The sequence below is a fragment of the Pelophylax lessonae genome (assembly GCF_965119305.1).
Source record: "Pelophylax lessonae genome assembly, chromosome: 8".
Classification (NCBI taxonomy): Eukaryota; Metazoa; Chordata; class Amphibia; order Anura; family Ranidae; genus Pelophylax; species Pelophylax lessonae.
The window spans coordinates 274,082,388-274,109,995 of record NC_138775.1 but is presented as its reverse complement, the minus strand read 5'-3'; the positions used below and the strand labels follow the sequence as shown (position 1 = coordinate 274,109,995).

Genomic DNA, 27,608 nt, shown 5'->3' with positions numbered 1-27,608 from the left:
CAGAGTAGAGACGGAGCTGTCATCCGCCTGCTCAGCGGGGATCGGCGGATCAATCCCCCGCTGAGCAGAGAACGAACCTCGTCGGACGGCGCACCGTGTGAAAGGACCCTAACACTCCTGGGGTCATTATTATTATTATTATTATTTTTATTATTATTATTTTTATTATAATACAGGATTTATATAACGCCAACAGTATGCACAGCGCTTTACAATATAAAAGGAAGACAATACAACTACAATACAAAATTGGAATGACAGATATACACAGACATCTGTGAAAAAGGTGAACTTTAAAGGCATATCCATGAGACAGATACATATACACAGAAGGTATAAAAACACATTTTCCGTAGGTACTTTGACGTAGTGGTGGGCTTGAGCACGATATGGCCATAGGGTGGGACCAAATCCCCATTTTTATTTATGGATTGTCTTCGTATTTGATAGTCAATCCTTTTGCATGTGTGCACTATTCTTTTTTAATATAAAAACACATTTATTAGTTGCATGTAAAAAGTAAAAAGTACAATTAAATTGAAGAAAAACTGACCCAAATGGAAGGGTTTCAGCCTAATTGTGAAAAAAAAACCACACATAAAAAACACACATACAGAGTGGATATTCTACTCAGTAAAAGTCACATACATAATGACAAAATGAGATACATATCAGAATTACGTAGATGTTAAGGTACGTCTGTTCAAGGGATGACGCGTTTCGCAATATGCTTCATCAAGACCATGTAGATGCTTACATTTGCTTATTTTAAGAGTACTTGTGTCTGTGTATCTACTGGCACTTTTCCACTGCAAGTACCGGCTCGGCTCCACTTGGCCCTGCTTGGCTCGGTTTGGTTTTCCACTGCATGGTACCGCATGGTACGGTGTTGGAACGGTTTGGTACGGTTTGCTTTTCCACTAAAGTAAAGTGGGTGGGATAACAACGATTCTCTGACCAACCAGTGGCTAGTAGTGACAAACAGTCAAGGCTGCATGCAAAGGATTGTGGAATATGGTAGCGGTACGGCCCTCTTGGAACCACAACTGAGGTGGTACTGTTTAAGCGAGCCGTACCGTTCAGTTCCATGTAGTGGAAAAGCGTCGCCGTACCATACCGTACCGAACCGTTCCAACACCGTACCATGCGGTACCATGCAGTGGAAAAGCCTAAAAGCGAGCTGAACCGTTCGGTCCTATGCAGTGGAAAAGCGCCATACATGGTCTTGAGGAAGCATATTGCGAAACGTGTCAACCCTTGAACAGATGCTTACATTTGCTTACTTTAAGAGTACTTGTGTCTGTATATCTACATGGTCTTGAGGAAGCATATTGCGAAATGCGTCAACCCTTGAACAGATGCTTACATTTGCTTACTTTAAGAGTACTTGTGTCTGTGTATCAACATGGATTTGATGAAGCATATGGTGAAACGCGTCGACCCTTGAACCGCCATACCTTAACATCTACGTAATTCTGCTATGTATCTCATTTTGTCATTATGTATGTGACTTGTACTGAGTAGAATATCCACTCTGTGTGTTTTTTTATGTGAGTTTTTAGATTAAGCTGAATCCCATCCATTTGGGTCAGTTTTTGTTCATTTTATTTGTACTGGTTTTACATACAACTAATAAATGTATTTTTTTTTTTTACCTTCTGTGTATATTTATCTGTCTCATGGATGTGCCATTAAAGTTCACCTTTTCACAGATGTCTGTGTATATCTGTCGTTCCAATTTTGTATTGTAGTTGTACCGTCTCCCTTTTCTATTGTAAAGCGCTGTGCATACTGTTGGCATTCTATAAATCCTGAATAATAATAATAATAATAAAAATGACCCCAGGAGTGTTATGCTATAATGTGCTAGTTTGCAATATATATTACCACATTATGGCTGACTTACCTGTAAAGCGATTCCCTCCAGCGCTGTGATGTCAGTGATTCCGGCTGTCAAGGGTTCTTCAATTTTCTTTCCAGGATTATGGCACACTCTTGATATCTCTAGTTTTTTACACCTACAATACAGTTGAAAACAGAAGGCATAGGAGAGCCCTGCCCGTGGAGCTTACAATCCAAAAGGAGGGAAAGGTGGTACAAAAGGTAACAGCTACGGGGGAAGATCTAAAGGAGGTGGCCGAAGAACAGTTTTTAGGTGGAGGGGGATGGATTTCTGTGAATAAATACATTTTTACCCTGCGTTTACACCTATGCATTTTTTTGGTGCATTTTGCTTGTTGATGAAACGCGCTACAGTTCATTTAACATGGTTTCCTATGGAACACTTTCACATCTATGCTTTTTTCAGCCGCTGCGTTTTTGGAAAGGGTCGGGCAGTTTTTTAACCACTTGCCGTCTGCTCACTCGAGCACTACTGCGGCAAAGTGGTCTGTTATCGTCTGGCGACGTAGACCTCTCTCCCCTTTCTCTGTGGCGCGCGCGCGCCGCCGGAGGCTCGCTCCCGCTGTGTTCAGTCACAGCGGGAGTCGGGCCAGCCTAGGATCTCAGCGATGGTATGGTGGGAGTTCGTCATAATGGGAACAACAGATGCAAATTAGGGTCTAATTTTGGACACTAGCCCAGAAAAGGAGTAATATTGCCCATGGCAATGTTTGCTGGGATTTTCTAAGGTATGCTATCTCCAGACATAACATTACGGCCAATCATTCACTTCTTTAGTAAGCATTACTGAGCAGAAAAACGGATCTGCAGAGCTGGTATTGTTTTCTATTTTTTGAATAAGGTGATTGTAGCCTTATTACTGCACAACAACACAGTTGAGTACAGTCCATGATACTATTTTTTTTTAATATGAATTATTTTATTTATTTTTGCGTTTAAGAATTTTTATTTAAGTATTAATATTCAACAGACAGACACATTTCCTGTACCCGGACACGTTGTCTTGATATTATCTGGTACCTTCCATGTGCTTTCTGAAAACATATCTTTTTAAATAGAGACTGTAGATATTTTTACTTGCATGATAATTCATGCCAGGTGGTGCACAGTGGAAAACCATTCAATTCTCCCATTATGGTTTACAGTATAGTCAACTTTCCTGGAGATGAAGAGCGCTTTAGACTGCTTCAAGAAACCTGGATGAGGCTTGTCAAGTGGTTTGCAAGTAGTTACTGTGGCTTATAAAAGATGTAAAAAAAGATATCTGCAAAGATTACCAAACTTTTTTTTACATTAGCAATGTTTTGCACTGTAACTCTCTTGCAATTACAATTACTATTATGTTTTTTTTTTATTATTCCTTTTTTTAAACACATTGCAGAAAACATATTACATTCACTATCTAATGGATGCTTGGTGTGCCACCGATGTATGGGGGGCACCATACTGACCCCCAATGTAAGGGGCACCATACTGACCACCAATGTTAGGGGCACCACACTGACATCCTATGTAAGGGGCACCACACTGACCTCCTATGTAGGGGCACCACACTAACCACCAAGGTAAGGGGCACCATACTGACCACCAATGTAGGGGCACCACACTGACCTCCTATGTAAGGGGCACCACACTGACCTCCTATGTAAGGGGCACCACACTGACCTCCTATGTAAGAGGCACCACACTGGCTACCAATGTAAGGGGCACCACACTGGCTACCAATGTAAGGGGCACCACACTGGCTACCAATGTAAGGGGCACCACACTGGCTACCAATGTAAGGGGGACCACACTGACCTCCTATGTAAGGGGCACCACACTGGCTACCAATGTAAGGGGCACCACACTGGCTACCAATGTAAGGGGCACCACACTGACCTCCTATGTAGGGGGCACCATACTGACAACCAATGAAAGAGGCACCACACTGACCACCAATGTATGGGGCACCACACTGATCTCCTATGTAAGGGGCACCGCACTGACCTCCTATGTAGAGAGCACCACACTGACCACCAATGTAAGGGGCACCAAACTGACCTCCTATGTAAGGGGCACCACACTGACCTCCTATGTAAGGGGCACCTCACTGACCTCCTATGTAAGGGGCACCACACTGACATCCTATGTAAGGGGCACCACACTGACCACCAATGTAAGGGACACCACACTGATCTCCTATGTAAGGGACACCACACTGATCTCCTATGTAAGGGGCACCACCCTGACCTCTTATGTAAGGGGCACCACACTGACCTCCTATGTAAGGGGCACCCCACTGACCACCAATGTAAGAGACACCACATTGGCCTCCTATGTAAGGGGCACCTCACTGAACTTCTATGTAAGGGGCTTCACATTTACCACCAGTGAAATGGCACCACATTGACCACCAGTGTAATGGCACCACATTAAAGGGGCACTACAATGTTAAATATCTGCATTTGTTTTTTTGGCCTGTATGATGATGATTATTATTATTTTTTTAATCATTATTACTGAAAATCATTTTGTCGTGTTGAAAAAGGATCCCCATTGGGTGTCATGCTCACTAAATCCTCCCGCAAATATACAAAACATATGCAGTGACTACTATATGTGATTTACATAATTACATACATAATTATGCATATTTGTTTAGTAGTAGCTACATTAAAAATAATGATTTTAATCACTAAATAGTAAATACTACACAATTTGTATTATTTAATAATTATTAAATCTACAATTTCAAACAAATCATCAAGCTAATGTACCATTTGCTATAGATAAATTATTTTTAATAGGGGGTTCCCTGAGACCTGGAAATAATCTTCTGGGTTCTTTTTGGGGGTTAAAATGTTGGGAAAGGATGATATAGAGGGAAAAGGATAAAAAAAAAGGAAAAGAAATGAACACTCTGTATATAAGGTGACAGCGTGTGCCTTGTCAGATAGCAGAGAAGGAAGCCGTGCTGGATCAGTAAGCTGTGCATTAGGTGACAGTGAGTGTTTTGTTAGATTTTAGAGAAGGAAGCAATACTGGATCAGTAAGGCTACGTTTCCACTATTGCGACCCTAAAGTCATGCGATTTAGAGTGCGACTTTGAGTGCAACTTTGACCCAACTTTACACTGGCTGGGTCAAAGTCGCATCAAAGTAGAGCAGGCACCTTTTCAAAGTTGCTGATTTTCAAAGTCGCATAGATTGGAATGGGTGCCATTAAAATCAATGTGCTTGTCACTTGTCATGTGACTTTATGAGTCCCACAGAAGAGGAAAAGTACATGATAATTATTGAGCGAGAAACTCTGAAGAAGTAACTGAAGTGGAGGAGGAAGTAGGTCATGGGCAAGGTGGAGTCTGCTTTTTAGCATGCCTGGTAATTATTGAGGAGAGGATCCATACAGCCAACACAGGGGTACAGATAGAACAAGGGTACAGAAAGAACAAGGGTACAGAAAGAACAAGGGTACAGATAGAACAGGGGTATGGATAGAACAGGGGTATGGATAGAACAGGGGTATGGATAGAACAGGGGTATGGATAGAACAGGGGTATGGGTATGGATAGAACAGGGGTATGGATAGAACAGGGGTATGGATAGAACAGGGGTATGGATAGAACAGGGGTATGGGTATGGATAGAACAGGGGTATGGATAGAACAGGGGTATGGATAGAACAGAGGTATGGATAGAACAGAGGTATGGATAGAACAGGGGTACAGAACAATCAGGGGTACAGATAGAAAAGAAGTATGGATAGAGCAGGGGTACGGATAGAACAGGGGTACAAAATGATCAGGGCAGGGTACTGAAGGAACAGAGGTATGGATAGCATGGGGTTACAGATAGAATAGGTATGGGTAGTATGGATAGTAAAGGGGTATGGATAGAACAAGGGTACAGATAGAACAGGGGTACGGCTAGAATAGGGGTTTAGAATGATCAGAGCTACAGAATGATCAGGGTTACAGATAGAACAGGAATACAGATAGAAAAGAGGTACAAATAAAAGGGGGATACAAATAGAAAATTGGTATGGAAAGAAAGGGGGTACAGATAGAACGGAGATACAGATAGAAAATAGGTATGGGCAGAAAAGGGGTATGGATAGATCAGGAGTACAGAATGATCAGGGGTACAGATAGAACAGAGGTACATATACAACTGGGGTATGAATAGAATGGGAATACAGATAGATAGAAAAGAGGTACAAATAGAACAGGGATATAGATAGAAAGGAGCTATGGATAGAACAGGGGTACAGATAGAACAGGGGTACGGATAGAACAGGGTACGGATAGAAAGGAGCTATGGATAGAACAGGGGTATGGATAGAACAGGGGTACAAATAGAAAAAAGGTACAAACAGATCAGGGATACAGATAGAAAAGAGATATGGATAGAACAGGGGCACAAATCGAACAGGGGCACAGATAGAACAGAGGTATGGATAGAGCAGAGTTAGGGCTCTTTCACACGGTCCGCCTCCATAGGCGGACCCGTGCTGGTCAGCGGGGATCGATCCGCCGATCCCCACTGAACCGGCGGATGACAGCTCCGTCTCCGCATGCAGTGCGGAGAGGGAGGTGTCACAGCCCCCGCTGCTCTCTATGGGGGATCGGATGAGAGCGGACCGCCTGTCCGCTCTCATCCGATCCGATCCTTGAACAGATGGAAAATAGGGTTTCCATCCGTCCAGATTTCACGGACAGGATCGGATGCGGATGGCAGCGGGTGTCAGTGGAGGTGTCTCTGCTGACATCCGCTGCCCCATAGAGCTGCATGGAGGATCCGATCAGATCCGCCTAAAAAACTGACAGGCGGATCTGATCGGAACACCCGTGTGAAAGAGCCCTTACAGACAGAACAGGGGTACAGACAGAACAGGGGTACAGACAGAACAGGGGTACAGACAGAACAGGGGTACAGACAGAACAGGGGTACAGACAGAACAGGGGTATGGACAGAACAGGGGTACGGACAGAACAGGGGTACAGACAGAATAGGAGTGCGGACAGAACAGTTGTACAGACAGAACGGAGGTACAGACAGAACAGGGGTAAGGATATTCAGAGAACAGTAAAGTATCAGAACAGAATGTTAGTTCCTCAATAGTTCTGGAACTGCACATTGCCCAACTTGGAGTGTAAAGTTTAGCAATGTCACTCAGAGATTAGAATGGTGTTTCTGGAAAGTTGGAGGAAGTCAGAAAATAATAAATTCTTTTGTGAAATTCTGTAAATCTTATAAAGACTTCTGTCTGACTGCAGTTCCGTGTTGCAGTTTCCTCTTCCATTATTTTTTTGGAATTTCCTGCCAGGTATACAATTATTGTATCAGTCAGATAAGGACTGATAAGACAGAAAGGTCATGTTTGAGTTTCCTCAATTGCTGCCTGAAGGACAAACAAATATAGGAAGGATTTCATCAAATTTGAACAGAGCGGGTGTAATCAATGCAGATATCAGCTGTGTTTTATAATGATGGCTATGGAGGAGAGATGGCGGGTGGGTGGTCGGACCACCGCATGGTGTGTTTAGAACTGTACAATGGGTTTGCATTGGATCTGATCTAAAAAAATCTGATTATTATTATTATTCAACAACCTAATGTTCATAATAGAAAAATGAACACTCTGTGCTCGTGGTAAATACCACACTAGTAGTAAGGAAAGCAGCCAGCACTAGGATTTCATGATGCAAAAACCCATAAACATATACCAAAGAAAAAGGTGTGACGCTATACAATAAAAGCAAGCATTGAGTAACACAATAAATATAAGTGAAAAAAAAAATCAGAACAATCAATATCCTAAAGGCTGGGTTCACAGTTATTGCGGATGCGGCTCACCGCAATGGGTCCCGTGAGCCCCTGTTCCCCAATGCAGGGACAAATCAGGCCCGAATTTTTGCCTAAATTCAGACCTGAAACAGAGCCAAAGACACACATGACCCCTGTGCAATCCGCTCCACAGCAGCCACGGAGATGTGCGAACCGGCTCTCCTGTCATGTAAATTGGATGCTGGGAAATCCGCATCCAATTCGCATAAGTGTGAGCCCATTGGAAGTGTAAGTTCACCTTTACAGAAAATCTATAAGGTGACCTTACACTGGACCCCCTACCCATCCAACCCGGTCCCGCTCCTGCTGTGCCAGATTGCCGTGATCCCCCGTTGTCAGACAGTGAAAAGCCGATCCACCGGTCCGGAGATTTGAAACCCCTCACGGTTTAATCTCGTGCCCATATTGCTTAGCCAGTACGGATCACAGAGATTCTAATTGGTCAGCATCATCACATGGACAGTGCTGACCAGTTTGAAGCCATCTAGCCCGTGCTGTCAGCACTGTGAGGAGAGGAGCAAAAGCCACTGGGATTTCAAATCCTCTAACTTGAGAAGCGGCTTTTTGGTGTCCTATGGGGTCCCGGCCGACAGTCAAAACTCAGCGTACCTAATGATGCCAGTCTATTAGGCCCCACCCTACGTGTTTCGCCACAGGGGGAAAATTCCTACCCACGCACAAAGTCACCTATGAACTGTTTATTGGGACATTTTTTGCACATATTTTGGCACTATTTTTGCACTTTATGTTAATCAAGTATTTATTTAAGGTTGTGTATTTTTATTTCATGTACACCAACTGTGAACATCACTGGTTCACTATCATTTAGTTGTGTGATCTATACACAAAGGTATATATATTTTTAGACCACTTGATTGCCAATTTTATTATCCAGGTTATGAACAAGGAATTGCTCACCCCTGAATAATTATTAGCAAGCGCTATATTAATCCCACTAGTTTTTTTGGGGTTTAAATTTCTCCTTACATTGGTGGTTAGTGGGAAAAATCCCCCCTTACATTGGTAGTCATTGGGAAGAATCCCCTCTTACATTGGTGTCCAGTTGGAAGAATGTTGCTTACATTGGTGGTCAATAGGAAGAACCCCCCCTTACATTGGAGGTCAGTGGGAAGAATGTTCTTTACATTGGTGGTCAATAGGAAGAATCCCCCCTTACATTGGTGGCCAGTTGGAAGAATGTTCCTTACATTAGTGGTCAGTAGGAAGATTGTTTCTTACATTGGCGGCCAGTTAGAAGAATGTTCTTTACATTGGTGGCAACCCTATCAAATTCTTCCACTCAAGTCAATGGAGCAGTGCAGAACACATGAACTTTCAGTGAAACTTTAATTAACTTGACAGTGACTTTAATATTTTTCCCCTTTTTCTGCTTTCTCTTGCAGGAGTAAAGATTCCTCACATAATGCAAGATGCCACCTTCAGACACATGGAGTGTAATTTGCATATTTCATGTATTCACAATGAGAGCTTCCGAAGGTAAGACAGGTTTCATCATCACAGCTGGGAACCTTCCAATTGGCACTGCGTTACTTTAACCACTTTACCACCGGAAGATTTTCCTGCTTTACGCCCAGGCCCAGGCCGCGGTCATGCAACGCCGTACCCAAACGAAATTTACGTCCTTTTTTTCCCACAAACAGAGCTTTCTTTTGGTGGTATTTGATCACCTGTGCGATTTTCATTTTTTGCCATATTAATAAAAAAAAGCGTCAATTTTGAAAAAATAACAATATTTTTCTACTTTGACAGTTAAAAAATATCCAATATATTCAATTTTTGTCATATATTTAGGCCAAAATGTATTTAGCTACATGTCTTTGACAAAAACATTCTCAATGACCGTATTTTTAACCGCTTTAAGCCCGGAAGATTTTACCCCATTCATGACCAGGCCATATTTTGCGATTCGGCACTACGTTATTTCAACGGACAATTGCGCGGTCATGCAACGCTGTACCCAAATAAAATTTATGTTCTTTTTCCCCCCACAAATTTAGCTTTCTTTTGGTGGTATTTGATCACCTGTGCGATTTTTACTTTTTGCGCTATAAACAAAAAAAGAGAGACAATTTTGAAAAAATGACAATATTTTTCACATTTTTTTATATGAAATTTCCCCCCAAAAAATGTAAAAATCAAAATGTTTTAACATTTTAGGCCAATTTGTTTTCTGCTATATATTTTTGGTAAAGAAAATCGCAATAATCGTATTTTGTTTGGTTTGCGCAAAAGTTATCGTGTCTACTAACTGTGGGAAAGATTTATGTAATTTTTCATTTTTATCTTTTACTAGTATTGGCGGCGATCTGCGATTTGCGGGACTGCAACATTGCGGCGGACAGATCGGACCCCTAACTGACATTTTTGGTGGGACCAAAGATATTACTACAATAATCAGTGCTATAAATATGCACTGTTACTGTAATAATGACACTGGCAGAGAAGGGGTTAACCCCGTGGGTGATCAAGGGGTTAAATGTGAGCCTAGGGGAGCGATTCTAATTGTGGGGGGGCGTGGCTTCTGAAATGACCATAGAGACATGTGATCCTATATACAGTAGAAGGATCACACGGGCTCTATGACCATTCCAGGGAGAAGAACGGTCAGCTGTGTTTACAACAGCAGGGATCGATCACGTGTGTCAGGCAGCAATCTGAGATGCCTGACACGCGCATCGGCTTCCCCGCTGAGGATCAAGGGAGCGCGCCGGCGGCGGGGCGCGCGCTCACCCCCTAGCTGCCACCAAGCGAGCAACGTATCTATATGTTGTTTTTCCTGTACGAGCCAGCCTGCCGCTGTGTGTGTGTGTATATATATATATAGTAAGCGGTCGGCAAGTGGTTAACTGGGCTATTACGTTGTTTTTTTAAACATTTTTCTATTGCCGGCAATGGTATTGTATTGCTGGCAAATTAAATGTCATTTCATCCTTTTTCTTTTTTAGAAATGTCATTTTTGCTGCAGCATGTTCTATACATGCTACAGATGGTATGCATGTGCGGGGAAACCCTCCCTGTTTTTTTTTCATACTTTTCAACCACTGCCGCGCGACTATTTACTGCGGCAGTATGGCTCTCCTGGGCAAACCGACATAGGGCTACGTCGCTCGCCCAGGAGCCTCGAGGGGGCGAGCGCGCGCCGCCGGAGGCGCGCTCCCGCCCCCGCTCATTCCCTGACATCCCCGCGCGAGTAACCGGCGGCTCCGATGTCCGCCGGTCACTCGCGATCTCCCGCTGGAGAGGGAGAAAGGCAGGCGGCTAATGTAAACAAAGCCGTCTGTCATTCTCCCTGATCTAACTGCAGAGACTACACGATCCTGCTATGTAGGATCGTATGTCTCTGTGGTTACATCACAAGCCACGCCCCCCCCCACAGTCAGAATCATGCCCTTAGGGATACATTTAACCCACTGATCACTAATAAAGTTAACCCCTTCCCTGCCAGTGTCGTTTTTACAGTAACAGTGCATATGTATAGCACTGATTACTGTAGTAATGTCACTGGTACTCCCAAAAGTGTCAAAAATGTCAGTCAAGGGTCCGATCTGTCCGCCGCAATGTCGCAGTCCCACAAAAAAAATCGCAGATCGCCGCCATTACTCGTTAAAAAAAAAAAAAACAATAAAAATTACATAAATCTTTCCCATAGTTAGTAAACGCAATAACTTTTGCGCAAACCAATCAAAATAGGCTTATTGCGATTTTTTTTACCAAAATATGTAGCAGAAAACAAATTGGCCTAAGATGTTAAAAAATTTTGATTTTTACATATTTTTTGGGGGGAATTTCATATAAAAAAATGTGAAAAATATTGTTATTTTCTCAAAATTGTCGCTCTTTTTTTGTTTATAGCGCAAAAAGTAAAAATCGCACAGGTGATCAAATACTACCAAAAGAAATCTCTGTTTGTGGGGAAAAAGGGACGTCAATTTTATTTGGGTACAGCGGCGCATGACTGCGCAATTGTCCGTTAAATTCACGCAGTGCCGAATCGCAAAATAGGCCCTGGTCTTTGAGCAGACAAATCCTCCGGGGCTTAAGTGGTGTAATGTTCTGGTACCTTTGGGTACCCTAATTACTCTTTCATAAGTGTATGCGCCCCACCATTCTCTTTTGGTAAGGTGCGCATACACCTTAAGACTGATGCTGTCATCACTGAGCGCCGGACTGGATGGCTATTTAGATCGCAGGCTCTCACTCACATGTGTTCGTTCAAACTGCTTTGTGCCTTGATGCTAACCTGTCTTGAAGCTCTCATGCTTGCAAGCATACCTCGCTGTCGGAACCACGCTGCGCTGATCCCTGTATCCCGCTACCGGATCATCCGCTCTTGCCGAACCTCTCCTCTGCTACATTGCTATTAGTGATAAGTACCCCACAGGGGAAACCTCTATAACCTTTATACTAAAGCTTACACTATCTAGCTCTGCATACTAAGGACTATTACTACATCTGCATTATCTAAGATTGCTAGCTCTTGAGCCTACTACCACCTGTTCTTGCACTGGGTTGATCTCTCTTGTATGTCCACCTGCTACTCTGTCATCTACTACCATACATGATTGCTAAACCTATCTGCATCCCATCTGCTACTATCTTACTTTCAAGAACATTTCCTTTCAAGTGTCTGTCATCTACCATCTCTACCCAACCTGTCTCTTCAGCCTATCATGACTGTGTTACTATATACATAAGTCACTCTAGGAAACATCTTATTGAGTGTGTGTATTTACTTGCTGAATTGAGATCATCCACACATGATGAGTCATTGAGAGTTGGGAATGGTGTCTCAGCGTTTCTCTACATGACTACTGAAGTGGAATATTTCTGCAGCTGAAAATCCACATCATACGTAAAACGCAGGAGCGTTACAAGGGTTAATTGTCGGCATGTTTTTTTAACATTCACCTGTCTGATGAGTAATCGGTTGCTAAAGCAGAGTTCTAGCCATTTCTGTATTTATTGCAAGTCAGCAGCTACAAAAAGTGGATCTGCTGACTTTTAATAAACACACACTCACCTATTCCACGATCCAGCGATGCGGCCGCCCAAAACCTTGGTTCTCTCCCTCGGCTCTCCTCGGTGCCGGCATCACTAGTGTGGGCACCCGGCTGTGACAGCTTGCGACTTCACAGCCGGGTGCGCATTCGCGAGTCGCACTGCACGTCCTGAATGGACGGGCAATCTTCTGGGACATGTCATGTTTCTCAGAAGATAGCAGGAAGGGAGGGGGAGAGGAAAACTTCCACTTGAGCCACCTAGGCGGTGTCAAATCTAGGTACCCGCTCCCCCCCAAAAAAAAATGACATGCCAAATGTGGCATGTCAGGGGGTCAGGAGTCCTTAAAGCGGAAGTTTTGGGTAGAACTAAGCTTTAAGTACTCGGTGGCTGGCTTTCTGTCCCACTCCTTAGCAACCAGCTCAGTGCGGTAAATTACTGCATAAAAAAAAATGCTGTAATTACCGCTAAATCGAACAAATACCGCATTCAGTATTTAACGCAAAATTCTTAGTGAATTGCATTTTCAAAACTGATTTACCGCAAGCGCTATTTACCACATTTTTTTAGTCGTTATTTAAATCGTAGTGAATTGAGCCCTTTTTTCATAAATACGATTGCAGTTTGGTCGATTCGATTATGCGATTACATGGTGAAACGGAGATGCGATCAATAACATAAAATTGTTTACTTCCCAGTGTGTGTGGCACATCTCTCAAATGGGTTGTTGACCAGTGGTGGCCCGTCCATTGGGGGCGCAGGGGCGCCGCCCCCCCCATCCATGCGTCCGGCCCCCTGATCTACATGCAGGGTGCCGGACGCATGGATTCCAATGTTTTTTTTTTTAAGCACGTGATTAGAGCCAGAGGCTCTAATAGGCTTCAAAAAAGGGTGGGCTTGGGGCGCAGAGCACTGCGCCCTCAGCCCACCCAGTTGTGTGACAATAGCAATTGAATATTCGCAATTGTCACACGGATCCTCCTCCTGGCCAATCAGGAAATGGGTCCTGAGACCCGTTTCCTGATTGGCCGAAAGGAGAAGCCATGCCATTGGCCAAGGAGGAGGGAGGAGACGCAGGAGACTGAGGGGAAAGCCGCTGCCGCCGCTGCATCCTGCCTGCCCTCCACATGTCCAGGGTAAGTGAGCCGGCAATCGGGGGGGGGGGGGAGATATGGTGTGCGGGCTGGTGTGTTTCGGGGGGGGGGGTGTATGGTGTGGTCTGTTTGCCGCCCCCCACGGCCGATGGAGTACCAGCCGCCACTGTTGTTGACTTGACTATAGATTGATTATTCCTATCATAAGAGATCGATAGGAAGATTATTCAATTATTGCCTGTGATTTATTGCAGTGCTCATAACCACCATATCAGTTGGTCCAGCTGAAAAGTTGTGATCTGTTGTGGCAAAGTTTCAAATATTTCTGTATAGATGAAATATATTTTTAATTCCTGCAGGTTTCTATACCAAGATTGGAGATATCATATTTAAACCGGCCTCCGTGGTGCCAAAAGGATCCGATGTCCTCGTGATCTGCACGTTGTCAAATGACCCCTGCAATGGGAGCAGACGGTTTTGTTTTCAAGTAAATGACAATTCCAGAAAGCCAGACTGGCAGAATGGAACGATTTCCACTATACGACTCCTGGGTGTCAGAGGGCACCACCACATTATGTGTTACTTGGAATGTGGCAATAAAAATCCTATTATACATGATAGAATTTTACAAGTAGGATGTAAGTGTGTGTGTGACCCATGCATGTCAGTGCTTTTTATTATCTTTTGCACGTATGTGTAATAGGGATCGACCGATTATCGGCAATGCCGATATGCACTTTCCCTGATATATCGGAATCGGCCCCTGAGGTTACCGATATTGCCGATATTTCAGGAAAGTGCTGTACCGTAGTGATGCCTGCAGCTAGAGGCATCACCCTGGTACCGGTGTCCATAGCCGACGGTTGGCTGTCTTGTAATGACAACCGGTGCGGCTGAAAAGCTGCTCGGCTGTCATTACAAGGAGCGGGAGGGGACGCCCCCCCTCCTGCCACCTTCCGCGGCTCGCCTGGGTCTCCCGTCCCACCGAGAGACCCGGGCATCCTACCTGCATGGCCGCTGAAGAGAAGACCCGATCAAAGCCGCATTCGGCTCTGATTGGGCCTCCATGTAAAAAACCCGGAAGTGATGTCATGACATCACTTCCGGGTACTCGGCGGAAAATTTAAAAAAATGCGAGCATTCCAAACAGCCAAACAAGACGTTTTGAATGCTTTTAAGTTTAGAGGAGGGGTTTGGGGTCTTTTAGACCCCCAGATCCCTCCACCAGAGTACCTGTGGAAAGAAAAACATTTTTTTTAAATGTCGGAAAATATCGGCCAATACCGATATCAGATGACCAAAATATTGGTATCTGTATCGGCAATAAAAAAACGATATCGGTCGATCACTAATGTGTATACCACCCAACCTTCCAAGATAAGGAAGATTAGTTCTGTGTATGTACACGGAGATACACAGAGAACTAACATCAGTGTTTCAGTGGATACAATATATCATGTTTCCTTAGCTATCTGTAACTATCTTCAGGACTGTGCAAGAGTCCACAGATAGAAGCAGGTGAAGTAGTATGTAATATTCAAATGTTGACTTTCCCTTTAAAAGTCAGGCTTGTGCCCACCCCTATCCTTATCCTTATCAATCATTTTGGCCTGCGTTTATTTATTTTTTTAAACTGAAGACATATAACCTCAGCTGAGGCATATTATTTTACCATGTGCCCAAGTTTGTGACAGGTTTACTTGACTTGGGGCCTGCTGAGCTCCTCCCACAGCTCTGCTCCATGCACAGCCTATGTACAGCACAGCAATGATGTCATAACTAATTTTATATAGTAATATTTGTATAGTAATATTTGGGTTTGAAAAACCATTTTGTGCACACAAAATAGATTTATATCCTTGTAGTTGTTGAGGAATATATTTAAATGAATGTTTTTGTTCAAAGCTTACATGAGATCTTAGTGGTCAGGTTTATATATACTTTAGGCCACTGTAATCAATTTTTATTTTTTAAATACTGTATGTTTTCTTTTAGATCCTCCTGACAGACCCTCTAATATATCATGTTCTCTGGGAGAATTATCATCTGAGATGACATGTACGTGGGATACAGGGCAAAATACAGACTTGGCCACAAGCTATGATGTACATGTTGTTAAGTAAGTCCTTTTAATATCTTATTTTTAGTCATATTAATTACATTGAGGGTGTCTCCAAGGTATTGTCCAAGGCAACCAGACTACAGCTCTGGAAAGTAAAGAAGCCACTGACTGGAAATGCAAGATTACTGCCTGTATAATTGAGCACCAAAGTCTGTCTCTTTGCATTGCCCATACATATGATAGCAGCTAAATAGCCAAAATTTTTAGCTCTGAAACCTTAGCTCTGAAGCTCTATGCATGTGGTGTCAGCCCTGCCTACTTCAGTTCTGATTAAATACAAACAGGGCCTTCTCTTCATCTCCTCTCCCTTTTCATCTCCTTAATCGCTTCCCATCTCTATAAACCATTTTTCATCTCCATAACCCCTCTTCACCTCCATAACACTTCTTCACCTCCATAAAGCTTTGTCACCTCTATAACCATTCTTCATCTTCATAACCCTTCTTCACCTCCATAACCCCTCTACATCTCTATAACTGCTCCTCATCTCCATAACCCTTCTTCACATCCATAACGCTTCTTCGCCTCCATAACCCTTCTTCGCCTCCATAACCCTTCTTCACCTCCATAACTCCTCTTCCTCCATAACCACTCCCCATCTCCATAACCCTTCTTCATCCCAATAACCCATCTTCATAACCCCTCTTCATCTCAATAACCTTTCTTCATTTCCATAAAACCCTCTTTCTCAATAACCACTCCTCTTTTCCATAACCCTTCATCATCTTCATAACCCTTCTTCATTTCTATAACTCTTCTTCACTTCCATAGCCCTTCTTCACCTTCATAGCCCCTCTTCATCTCTATAACTGCTCCCCATCTTAATAACCACTCTTCATCTCCATAACTGCTCCCCATCTTAATAACCACTCTTCATCTCCATAACTGTACCCCATCTTCATAACCCCTCTTCATCTCCATAACCTCTCTTCTTCCATAACCGCTCAACATCCCCATAACCCTTCTTCATCTCCATAATCCTTCTTCATCCCCATAACCCTTCTTCATCCCCATAACCCTTCTTCATCTTCATAATTCTTCTTCATCTCTATAACTCCTCTTCATCTCCATAGCCCTTCTTCATCTCCATAACTCCTCTTCCTCCATAACCACTCCCCATCTCCATAACCCTTCTTCATCCCTATAACCCATCTTCATAACCCCTCTTCATCTCAATAACCTTTCTTCATTTCCATAAAACCCTCTTTCTCAATAACCACTCCTCATCTCCATAACCCTTCTTCATCTTCATAACCCTTCTTCATTTCTATGACTCTTCTTCACTTCCATAGCCCTTCTTCACCTTCATAACCCCTCTTCATCTCTATAACTGCTCCCCATCTTAATAACCACTCTTCATCTCCATAACTGAGCCCCATCTTCATAACCCCTCTTCATCTCCATAACCTCTCTTCTTCGAAAACCACTCAACATCCCCATAACCCTTCTTCATCTCCATGACCCTTCTTCATCCCCATGACCCTTCTTCCTCTCCATAACCCTTCTTCACCTCCATAACTCCTCTTCCTCCATTGCCACTCCTCATCTTCAAAACCCTTCTTAATCTCCATAACTCCATAAAATCCATTTATAAGTCCATAGGAGAGAAAACAAAGTAGTCCAGAAACTTAGGGCTGCCATCAATAGGAACAGAAACCAGGGTTCCAGTGAGCTGAAGGTGAATACCAAAAGGAGAGGTGCCTCTAAGAGTGAACTGTATGACAGTTTTAATGCAGAGTAAAACTATTAGCAGCTCACATTTGAACAGAATAAAAAGGAGCACATTGAGTGGGGAGGACCGTCCCAGATTAACATCGGTGGACGTGTGGCCATCCGCTGGAAAGACAGCGCCGTGCAGAATGCTCCTTGCTGGTCACCGTGAAAGCCGGCTGTGCGGTGGATGATACTCCAAAACAAGGCTTGGGGCGCAGGTGGCGCAGCGGCGTGGATGGATGACGTCACCGGAATGTGACACGTTTCCGAGCTTACGTGCGTGTGTGCTGCGAGTATTACGGCAGCCGCGCTCTTTCTTCGCTCCCCATCTCCATAAACTCTCTTCATCTCTATAACTGCTCCTCATCTCCATAACCTCTCTTCATCTCCATAACCTCTCTTCATCTCCATAACCTCTCTTCATCTCCATAACTTCTCCCCATCTCCATAACCTCTCCCCATCTCCATAACTGCTCCCCATCTCCATAACCTCTCCTTATCTCCATAACTGTTCCCCATCTCCATAACCTCTCTTCATCTCCATAACCTCTCTTCATCTCCATAACCTCCCCATCTCCATAACCTCTCTTCATCTCCATAACCTCTCTTCATCTCCATAACCTCTCTTCATCTCCATAACCTCTCCATCTCCATAACCTCTCTTCATCTCCATAACTGCTCCCCATCTCCATAACCTCTTTTCATCTCCATAACTTCTCCCCATCTCCATAACCTCTCTTCATCTCCATAACCTCTCTTCATCTCCATAACTGCTCCCCATCTCCATAACCTCTCTTCATCTCCATAACCTCTCTTCATCTCCATAACCTCTCTTCATCTCCATAACCTCTCTTCATCTCCATAACTTCTCCCCATCTCCATAACCTCTCCCCATCTCCATAACTGCTCCCCATCTCCATAACCTCTCCTTATCTCCATAACTGTTCCCCATCTCCATAACCTCTCTTCATCTCCATAACCTCTCCATCTCCATAACCTCTCTTCATCTCCATAACCGCTCCCCATCTCCATAACTGCTCCCCATCTCCATAACCTCTTTTCATCTCCATAACTTCTCCCCATCTCCATAACCTCTCTTCATCTCCATAACCTCTCTTCATCTCCATAACTGCTCCCCATCTCCATAATGAAAAAGATATATCAGTGCATGTTTGTATTCCTCTCTTATTGGCTAAATAGTATTTTCTGTGTGTTTAAAGTTCTAATGCTGGGGTGTCAAACTCAATTTCATCATGGCCGCATCAGCATTATGGTTGCCCCCAAAGGGCCGGTTATATCTGTAAGATTAGATGTCCAGAGCACTCCACGCCCCCTTACACCCTTACATGAGATGTCAAGAGCTCCCCACCATCATAAGTCAAGAGTCACCCACCCTTCCTTACATCACAATGCAGCCCCTTACCTTGTGCTACTGCCAGGAAGAAGATACGGGTGGATCTGGGAAGAAGAAAGTGCAAGGTCTGGAGGAGGACCAGAGGAGGGCTGGAGTCAGCTTACAGAGTCTGCTGAATGCTGAGAGCAGGGGAGGCAGAGACAAGGTGGTGGTGTGGCTGCACAGAGAGGTACAGGATCTATAGGAGGAGTTCTGCCCTCCTCTCTGCTGCAGACTGCTGGGAAGGAGTGGTGGGCAAAGACGAGCCTTTCTGCAGCAGCACAGAGAAGCACAGGATCTGGCAAAGGAGTTCTGTCCTCTCTGCTACTGAGACAAGGTGGGGGCAGAGACAAGGGGGGTGCCACAGCTGCAGGAGAGGTGAGAGGGCCACATGAAATGGCCTAAGGGGGCCGCAATCGGCCCGCAGGCCTTGTGTTTGACCCCTGTGTTCTAATGCATCACAGTGCCTCATAAAATTAACACCATCATCATAGCTTAAGAAATATTTTGTTAAAACATCCCACACAAAAATGCCAAGTGCAATGTATTTTGTGCAATCAAAAAATGTATATCCTCAAAATGTGCTGGTGCAAAATGAATAGCAAAAATCTTTGTCCAAGACAATCAAACCCAACAAGTATATATATAACAGGGGGGAGTACCGCGCTTAAAAGGTGCTTAGTGCATGTTATTCATACATTTAATAATTTACTTTCAGTGCTTTCAAATGTTTATAATAAAATATAAATATTCTCCAGTGCATAAAATTATATAAATATTCTCCAGTGCATAAAATTTAAAAAAATCTCATTAATAAATAAAATATTTCTTACAAGTGATGTAAATATGTGCTATAAACAATCCTTAAATATATCAAAATTTGTAAAAATGAAAATAAAAATAAAATGCCAGTGATAAATTATGTGTTTATAAGTTTCCAATAATTAAATAATTCAAAAGTGAAAAAGTGCCAAAGTGTCCTTGTATATATAAATAAAATGGTGTATATTCAAACGCCTTTTCTTTCCCAAAATTCATGCAGGTGCTCTTCCATGCAGTGGCCACTAGGTGTCCTAAGCGCTCACCTCAATTGGCTTTATAACCAGCTTTGTATGGTATCATATGTAATCCTCCTTTTCTATGGTTGATGGGTCCGGTCACTAATTCTCACACTTATCCCTTTTAACACGATATTCCAGGGGGTGTGTGTGGAGCCTTTGAATCTCCAAAATAAATGGGGCCACAATAGTGAGGTACCGTTTGGTGGTTTTATTAAAAGAGATAAAAGTAACAGACTCACATTTTCCTTCGTCTTTGCCAATGCATAACAATTGTAATGTCGCTACGTCACTTCCGGTTTGGCGTCCTACGCGTTACGCTGCGTGCCCACACAGCTTCTTCCAGAGATCCCTGGAAGAAGCTGTGTGGGCACGCAGCGTAACGCGTAGGACGCCAAACCGGAAGTGACGTAGCGACATTACAATTGTTATGCATTGGCAAAGACGAAGGAAAATGTGAGTCTGTTACTTTTATCTCTTTTAATAAAACCACCAAACGGTACCTCACTATTGTGGCCCCATTTATTTTGGAGATTCAAAGGCTCCACACACACCCCCTGGAATATCGTGTTAAAAGGGATAAGTGTGAGAATTAGTGACCGGACCCATCAACCATAGAAAAGGAGGATTACATATGATACCATACAAAGCTGGTTATAAAGCCAATTGAGGTGAGCGCTTAGGACACCTAGTGGCCACTGCATGGAAGAGCACCTGCATGAATTTTGGGAAAGAAAAGGCGTTTGAATATACACCATTTTATTTATATATACAAGGACACTTTGGCACTTTTTCACTTTTGAATTATTTAATTATTGGAAACTTATAAACACATAATTTATCACTGGCATTTTATTTTTATTTTCATTTTTACAAATTTTGATATATTTAAGGATTGTTTATAGCACATATTTACATCACTTGTAAGAAATATTTTATTTATTAATGAGATTTTTTTAAATTTTATGCACTGGAGAATATTTATATAATTTTATGCACTGGAGAATATTTATATTTTATTATAAACATTTGAAAGCACTGAAAGTAAATTATTAAATGTATGAATAACATGCACTAAGCACCTTTTAAGCGCGGTACTCCCCCCTGTTATACATTTCTGAATTGCGTAGGTTACCAATAACAGTACCTGCAGCTTTAAAGGAATTTAGGATTCATATAGAGTGACAGCGCGAGAATTTCACCAATCCAATATCTTTTAAGTATATATATATATATATAATATATATATAATAAAAAAATATTATAAAAAAACAATTCATCAATAAATGAATATAAAACATGTATAAAAAATATAATGATTCTTAAAAAACACAGTCTTTGTAAAGTCCCAAGTGAATATAGGAGGTGCAAAAAAGAAGATACAGTATATCTGTCAAATGATACAATTTATTCTGTGAGCAGTGCATTCCCCACCAGCTGTGATTCCAGCACCTGCAGCCACATGCAGAAGTGTAAAACCTAGCCTTAGTGCTTGTTCTCATCACAAAACATCCCCCAGATCCATTCCAGATGCGTTTCTGCATGTGCATTTTTACCTCGTTTTTGATGCATTCTGGTGGCATTCCAAATGTTTTTTTGTTTTTTTTATCTATACTGGGGTCCGGTGCGCTTTTGATGCATTTTGTATGCTTTTTACCACATTCAAGTACAGTTCTGTGCAGGAAAAAATCAGCATGTTATACTTTTCTTTCTGGAACGGAAACACACTGGAACGAACTGCACTGGTGGGAACTTTGCCATCGGATGCTATATAACCTATTTTTGTTTGATGCACTGCATGTGGTGTGAAATGACCCTTACAGGATGTTGTTTCTCCAAAATTGCTTTGTTTTATTTAATGAGATTTTGTTACATGAACAGTGCCCCACAGCTCTGCTGCCCCTAGGCACCTGCCAAGTGTGCCTTTATTGGCCCTGGTGAGGAAAAAAAAAACAAAAAAAAAAACAGTAAATGTCACATCACATTAATCATTTAAAGCGGAGTTCCGGGCACGAAAACTTTTTCTCAATAAACATACCCCCGGGACAGTCAGGGCTAGTACATTCCACAATGGCTAGCCTCTGATCTGTCCCGGTTCGCACTTACCTGCAAGAAGAAATACTCACTTATAAAATTTCTTCTCCAGCGTTGCCATCTCTGTTGCTGGGTAGCTGAAGCCGGCGCGATCCTCTTCTGCGTCCTCTTCCGTGTCTTCTTCTCCCAGAATGCGACTTCACCGGCCCCTCTCGTCACTTCCGGTGCAGGGCCGCATTCCTCCACAGCTTCTGGGCATGCCCAGAAGCTGTTTAGCAGGGAATGCGGCGTCGCCCCGGAAGTGACGAGCGGGGCCGGTGCCGTCGCATTGATTCCTGGGAGCGATGACGTTCAGCTCCCAGGAATCATTGCAAGCCAGGAAGTGACGTCGGAGCCGCGGCACAGAGGGAGGAAGTGAAGAATAGGTGAGTATTTTCTATCTACAATTACAAGGTGAGTAAAAAAAAAATATATACCTAACTATCCAATTCCTTTTCAGGTGAAGGAGACCAAGCGGATGGGCACAAAAAAAAAAGGTCGATTTTGTGCCCGGAACTCCGCTTTAAGTCTTGCCATTTAATCTTGCTAATATAGGCAATATATATATATATATATATATATATATATATATATATATATATGAGAGTCTTCACTTTTCAGTTTTACTCACTAATCTTCACCTGAGTGATTCATATTTCGCAATGTGAAAGGAAGCTTTTAGCTTTTTACTGGTACATGTTATCTTGGTTAATCAGATTGGGGAGTGACAAGGACAGCAGTCTGTAGGAGATGTGCTCATCTAGAGTGAGAAAGAGATAAGGGGTTAACAGGAAACAGATAAGTGGCAGCATTTCAGCAATAATGATTGCTCTGTTTTTAATGACTTCTTTGCCAGATATGTCCTTGGTGTTATTTAACCACTTCAGCTCCAGAAGATTTTACCCCCTTCATGACAGGCCTTTTTTTGCTATTCAGCACTGTGCTAATTTAACTGATAACTGGTCGGTAATGCAACGCTGTATCCAAATCAAATTCATAGCATTTTTTTCACACAAATAGAGCTTTATTTTGGTGGTATTTTATCACCACTGGTTTTTTTTTTTTTTTTTGCTATTTAAACGAAAAAAGACAAAAAATTAAAAAAAAAAACAATATTTTTTACTGTTTGCTATAGAACATATCCAATGAAAAAGTTTAAAAAATCTGATTTCTTCATAAATTTTGGCCAAAATATATTCTGATACATATTTTTGATTTAAAAAAATCTAAAAGTGTATATTGATTTGTTTGAGTGAAAGTTATAGAGACTGGCCGTCCCACCAAGTCCCATTCCATGTCCTCCTCCATCCAATGTCCTCCTCTTCCAGTCCCATCTCCCCCATCCCATGTCCTCCTTCTCATCCTCCATTCCATTCCTCCTCATGCAGTCCCATCAACTCTTCCTCCTTCTCCTTCATCCCATCTCCTCTTCCTCCAGTCCCAACTCCTCCATCCCATGTCCTCTTCCATCAGTCTCATCTCCACCATCCCATGTCCACTTCCTCCAGTCCCATGTCCTCCACCCCATGTCTTCCTCCTCCAGTCCCATCTCCTCTATCCCATGTCCTCCTCCAGTCTCAGATCCTAAATTCTATTTCCTCCTCCTCCAGTCTCATCTGCTCCATGCCATGTCCTCTTCCTTCTTCATCCCATCTTCTCCTCCTGCAGTCTCATTTCCTCAATCCATATCCTCCTCCCCCATCCTATGTCATCCTCCTCCATCACATGTCCTCTTCCTCCTTCATCCCATGTCCTCTTCCCAGAGCTGTATAAAGTACTCAAAACCCATACTTGAGTAAAAGTACAAGTGCTCGATCAAAAAGTGACTTGAGTAGAAGTGTTAGTGCTCGATCAAAAAGTCACTTGAGTAGAAGTACTAAAGTATTCAACATTTTTTGTACTTAAGTATTGAAAGTATTTTTTTTTTTTAATTTTGCTACTCAAGTACTGAAAGTAAAAGTACCAGTACTGTGTTATGTAGTTATTAAAGAAAGAAGTCAAAAGTTTGAACATCATATTGTTTTTTATTATTTCGAATGCAGCTTTTATTTATACATACAGTAGCATTTATTTTCGTATGCGCTGATAATACTCATGTTTTGAGCTTCATGAAACCTGCCATCTACTGTTCTGGCAGTGGTAATTTTTATAATTGTAACGAGTAACTATGCAGCACAAAAAAAAAAAAAATTGGAGTAGAAGTATTGAAATCATTGAAAAAATGTAGTGAAGTAAAAGTGGAAGTAGGAGAAAAAAATTCTACTCCAGGAAAGTACAGATACCGCCTTTCGGTACTGAAGTACAGTAGTGAAGTAGTTCTACTTAGTTACTATACATCTCTGCCTCTTCCTCCTTCACCCAATTTCCTCCATCCCATGTCCTCCTCCCCCAGTCCAATTTCCTCCATCCCATGTCCTCCTCCCCCAGTCCAATTTCCTCCATCCCATGTCCTCCTCCTCCAGTCCAATTTCCTCCATCCCATGTCCTCCTCCTCCAGTCCAATTTCCTCCATCCCATGTCCTCCTCCTCCAGTCCAATTTCCTCCATCCCATGTCCTCTTCCTCCAGGAGGATAATTTAGCACAGACACAATCAGCAGTGTATGAACACAGCGTCATATCCCAGGATCACACTATAGATGTTCAGGAACCTGTCATTTTAAAGTGAAACTAAATCCACATTTTATCTTAGTTTTGGATGGAATAGTAAAGGGTTAGAACCCCCTCCCCCTTCTGGTGACCACTCCATTTCTTTTTTCCTTTTGGTCACCAGAACAAAGAGCTCCTTGTGCCAGTGACTCCATATGGAAAATTCAAAACGTTGAGTTGTCCCCAGAGCAGGAAAAGAGAGAAATATTCCAACTGTCTCCGAGGGCATTTCAATCTCACTACCTGTTGTATCTATGGGACCTCACAATGGGACACAGATGGGAAAAAAAGGGTTTTTAACTCTTCCATAATTAAGCCAAAATGGAAAATAAAGTGCTAGCTTTATATATATATATATATATACATTAGTTTTGTACATACCTAGAACATCTAACAGGGTTATAACATTTCTGGAGATTTCCATTCATTTGCCGTCTTAGGGTAACCAGGACAGAAAGTGGGGGAATCTCCTTGTGGGGACAGGAGATGGTACAGGCATGGCACAGGAGATGGTTCAGGCATGGCACAGGAGATGGTACAGGCATGGCACAATTGGTACAGGCATGGTACAGGAGATGCAGTGCTGCAGGCATGGTACAGGAGAATCCTGTGGAGATGCAGGGGCTGCGGAGGAGTCTCACTAACCTTCCGCCTTACATTTAAAAATGGCGCCACCCGGCGCCAACACATCACCGCGCGTGCGCTGTCTGCTCGGGAATAGCCAAACGTGTACGGGCTATCCTGAGCGGCGGCGGCGGCACATGCGCACTGACCAGGTAAAATGTAAGTGAGACTGTGACTCGAGTATAAGCCAAGGGGGGCTTTTTCCAGCATAAAAAAACATGCTGAAAAAGTCAGCTTATACTCGAGTATAAATGGTAATCAATAACAGTCACTGTAATGCTACCCATATTGCTGCCCTTTTAACATGGTACTATAAGCTGGCACCTATGCTGCACATGAGTAAAGTTACTTTCACCCCTCTAAAAGGACAGCAAGAGGTTGGCAATACAGTGACTGTTATTACCAGGGGGCAGAAGGCACAGCTTCAGGGAAGCACTCTTTTTTTTTTTTCCTCTCTTACCTCCATCTCTGCAGCCGCTTGTTTGCAGAGGAAGTGCCGGTTCACATATATGCGATGCGGGAACCTTGCGAATCCAGTGCAGATTCCTGCATTATATTCAAATTGCTGGCAGTTCACACTGCCATATGTGAATCGCTGGGGGTGTCAATACAAAGTTAACGACACCCCCAGGTCAGTTCGCATAACGCAGTGCGAACTGTCAGTTTGGACATGAATCGGATCGCATTGGGGGTGAACCACTATGTGATCTGATTCTGCTGCGGACCCAAAAAAGGGTCCTGTGCATGTTGTGTCCGAATGCAATGCGAATTCAGCCATACAATCTGTATGGCTGAATTCGCATTGCACAGACATCGCATGTGATTTTCAATGCTGTGCGCTCCGAATCACATGCAATGTCTGTCATCGCACTGATGTGAAACGGGATGAATTCTGTCCCACCAGCACAGGAAGTGGCTGTGTTGTGATAGACTGTGCACCTTGTGTACCCATTGACTAAGGAGGCAGTGGGAGGAGGAGCGTCTCTGCCTTTTGGCTAAGATCAAGTGTAGTATCTGTTCTTATCAGTTGGTATGGACCTTGATGGTAAGTATCGGCAGGGGCTGAAATGAACCAGGGCGCCTCAGGAGAATCTGAGGAACTGGGAAGTAGGCACTGTCAGAGAAAGCCGGATGGGTCCGCTGCCTCCTGATTTGAATGGGATCCTCCCCTGCCAGTTTGAAGGGAGCGAGAAAGCCGGTATGTCGTGGGGCCGGTTAGTACTGCTCCTGGATGTAATTGGTATGGAATGGTGATGGCGGTGGAAGGGCCTTCCTCCTGGGTTGAGTCGCTCCCCAGCGAGGGTAGGTTCTCCCTAAGCTGTCTAAGTTCCAATACCTCCTGGTAGGGATGGGCTAAACTGGGTCTGGCCGGAGGTCGGGACCGTAAAAAGCCCGTGGTGCACGTGCCCCTGGGGTGGCAGCCCAGGGGTGCCTTAATTCTCACTGGTGAGGGGCAGCTCCCCTTGAGTTTTTTGGCACCTTGGTCACTGCATCATACACACTTTTTTCACACCTGCCTCTTGGGACAGGCCTTTTGGCTCGGACCAGAGGAATTTTTTATTCCTGGCCGGATGGCCTGCCATGGTACCTCACTATGGCACCAAAGCACTTTCCCCACCTTTTTGTTTGTGCGTTTTCTTTGTTGTAGTGTCACTGCACTTTCACCTTTTTCTTCTTGCACGATGAGTAGGGAGTGGGTCCTCGGGCCTGCTTTGAAAGTCTTGGGAGGGGGTAGATATGGCCTTCGCGCTTAGTTTGCTCTCTCTCATAGGGGAGCCCCACCTAGTACTTGGGGTGGGCTGTTTTGGCAGTCCCCCTGGAGAACGGGGTTTGCCTGGTTTCGGCCAAGCAGACCATTGGAAGTACCTCAGTCCCTGTCAGGAGTCTTGCGCCCCCGAGGGAATCAAGGTCAGGGTCCAACCTCTTCGGAGGTAAGACCATTTCGCACACCCTGTGCACTTTTTGTGTTCTTCACGTTTGTGTGTGCACTTTTTTATGCACCGGGTGATAGTCTTGAGTGTGTTCACACACCACGGGCTTTAAAAAAAAAGTGGGAGGAGGAGAAGCCCACCTCCTGCTGCCTCCTCAGCCACTAGGTACCATATTTCCCTGAAAATAAGGTTGGGTCTTATATTA

General features: G+C 43.4%; 1 protein-coding gene across 1 annotated transcript in view; it reads left to right on the top strand.

The window, feature by feature from the left end:
* IL23R (interleukin 23 receptor) overlaps positions 1–27,608 on the top strand; it is a 120,346-nt gene that overhangs the window by 1,466 nt on the left and 91,272 nt on the right. Inside the window, exons 2-4 of the mRNA XM_082264986.1 lie at positions 9,133–9,226; positions 14,202–14,480; positions 15,838–15,961. Of these exons, the coding sequence (XP_082121112.1) occupies positions 9,160–9,226; positions 14,202–14,480; positions 15,838–15,961 (470 nt within the window). The 5' untranslated portion in view covers positions 9,133–9,159. The remainder of the gene's footprint in view (positions 1–9,132; positions 9,227–14,201; positions 14,481–15,837; positions 15,962–27,608) is intronic.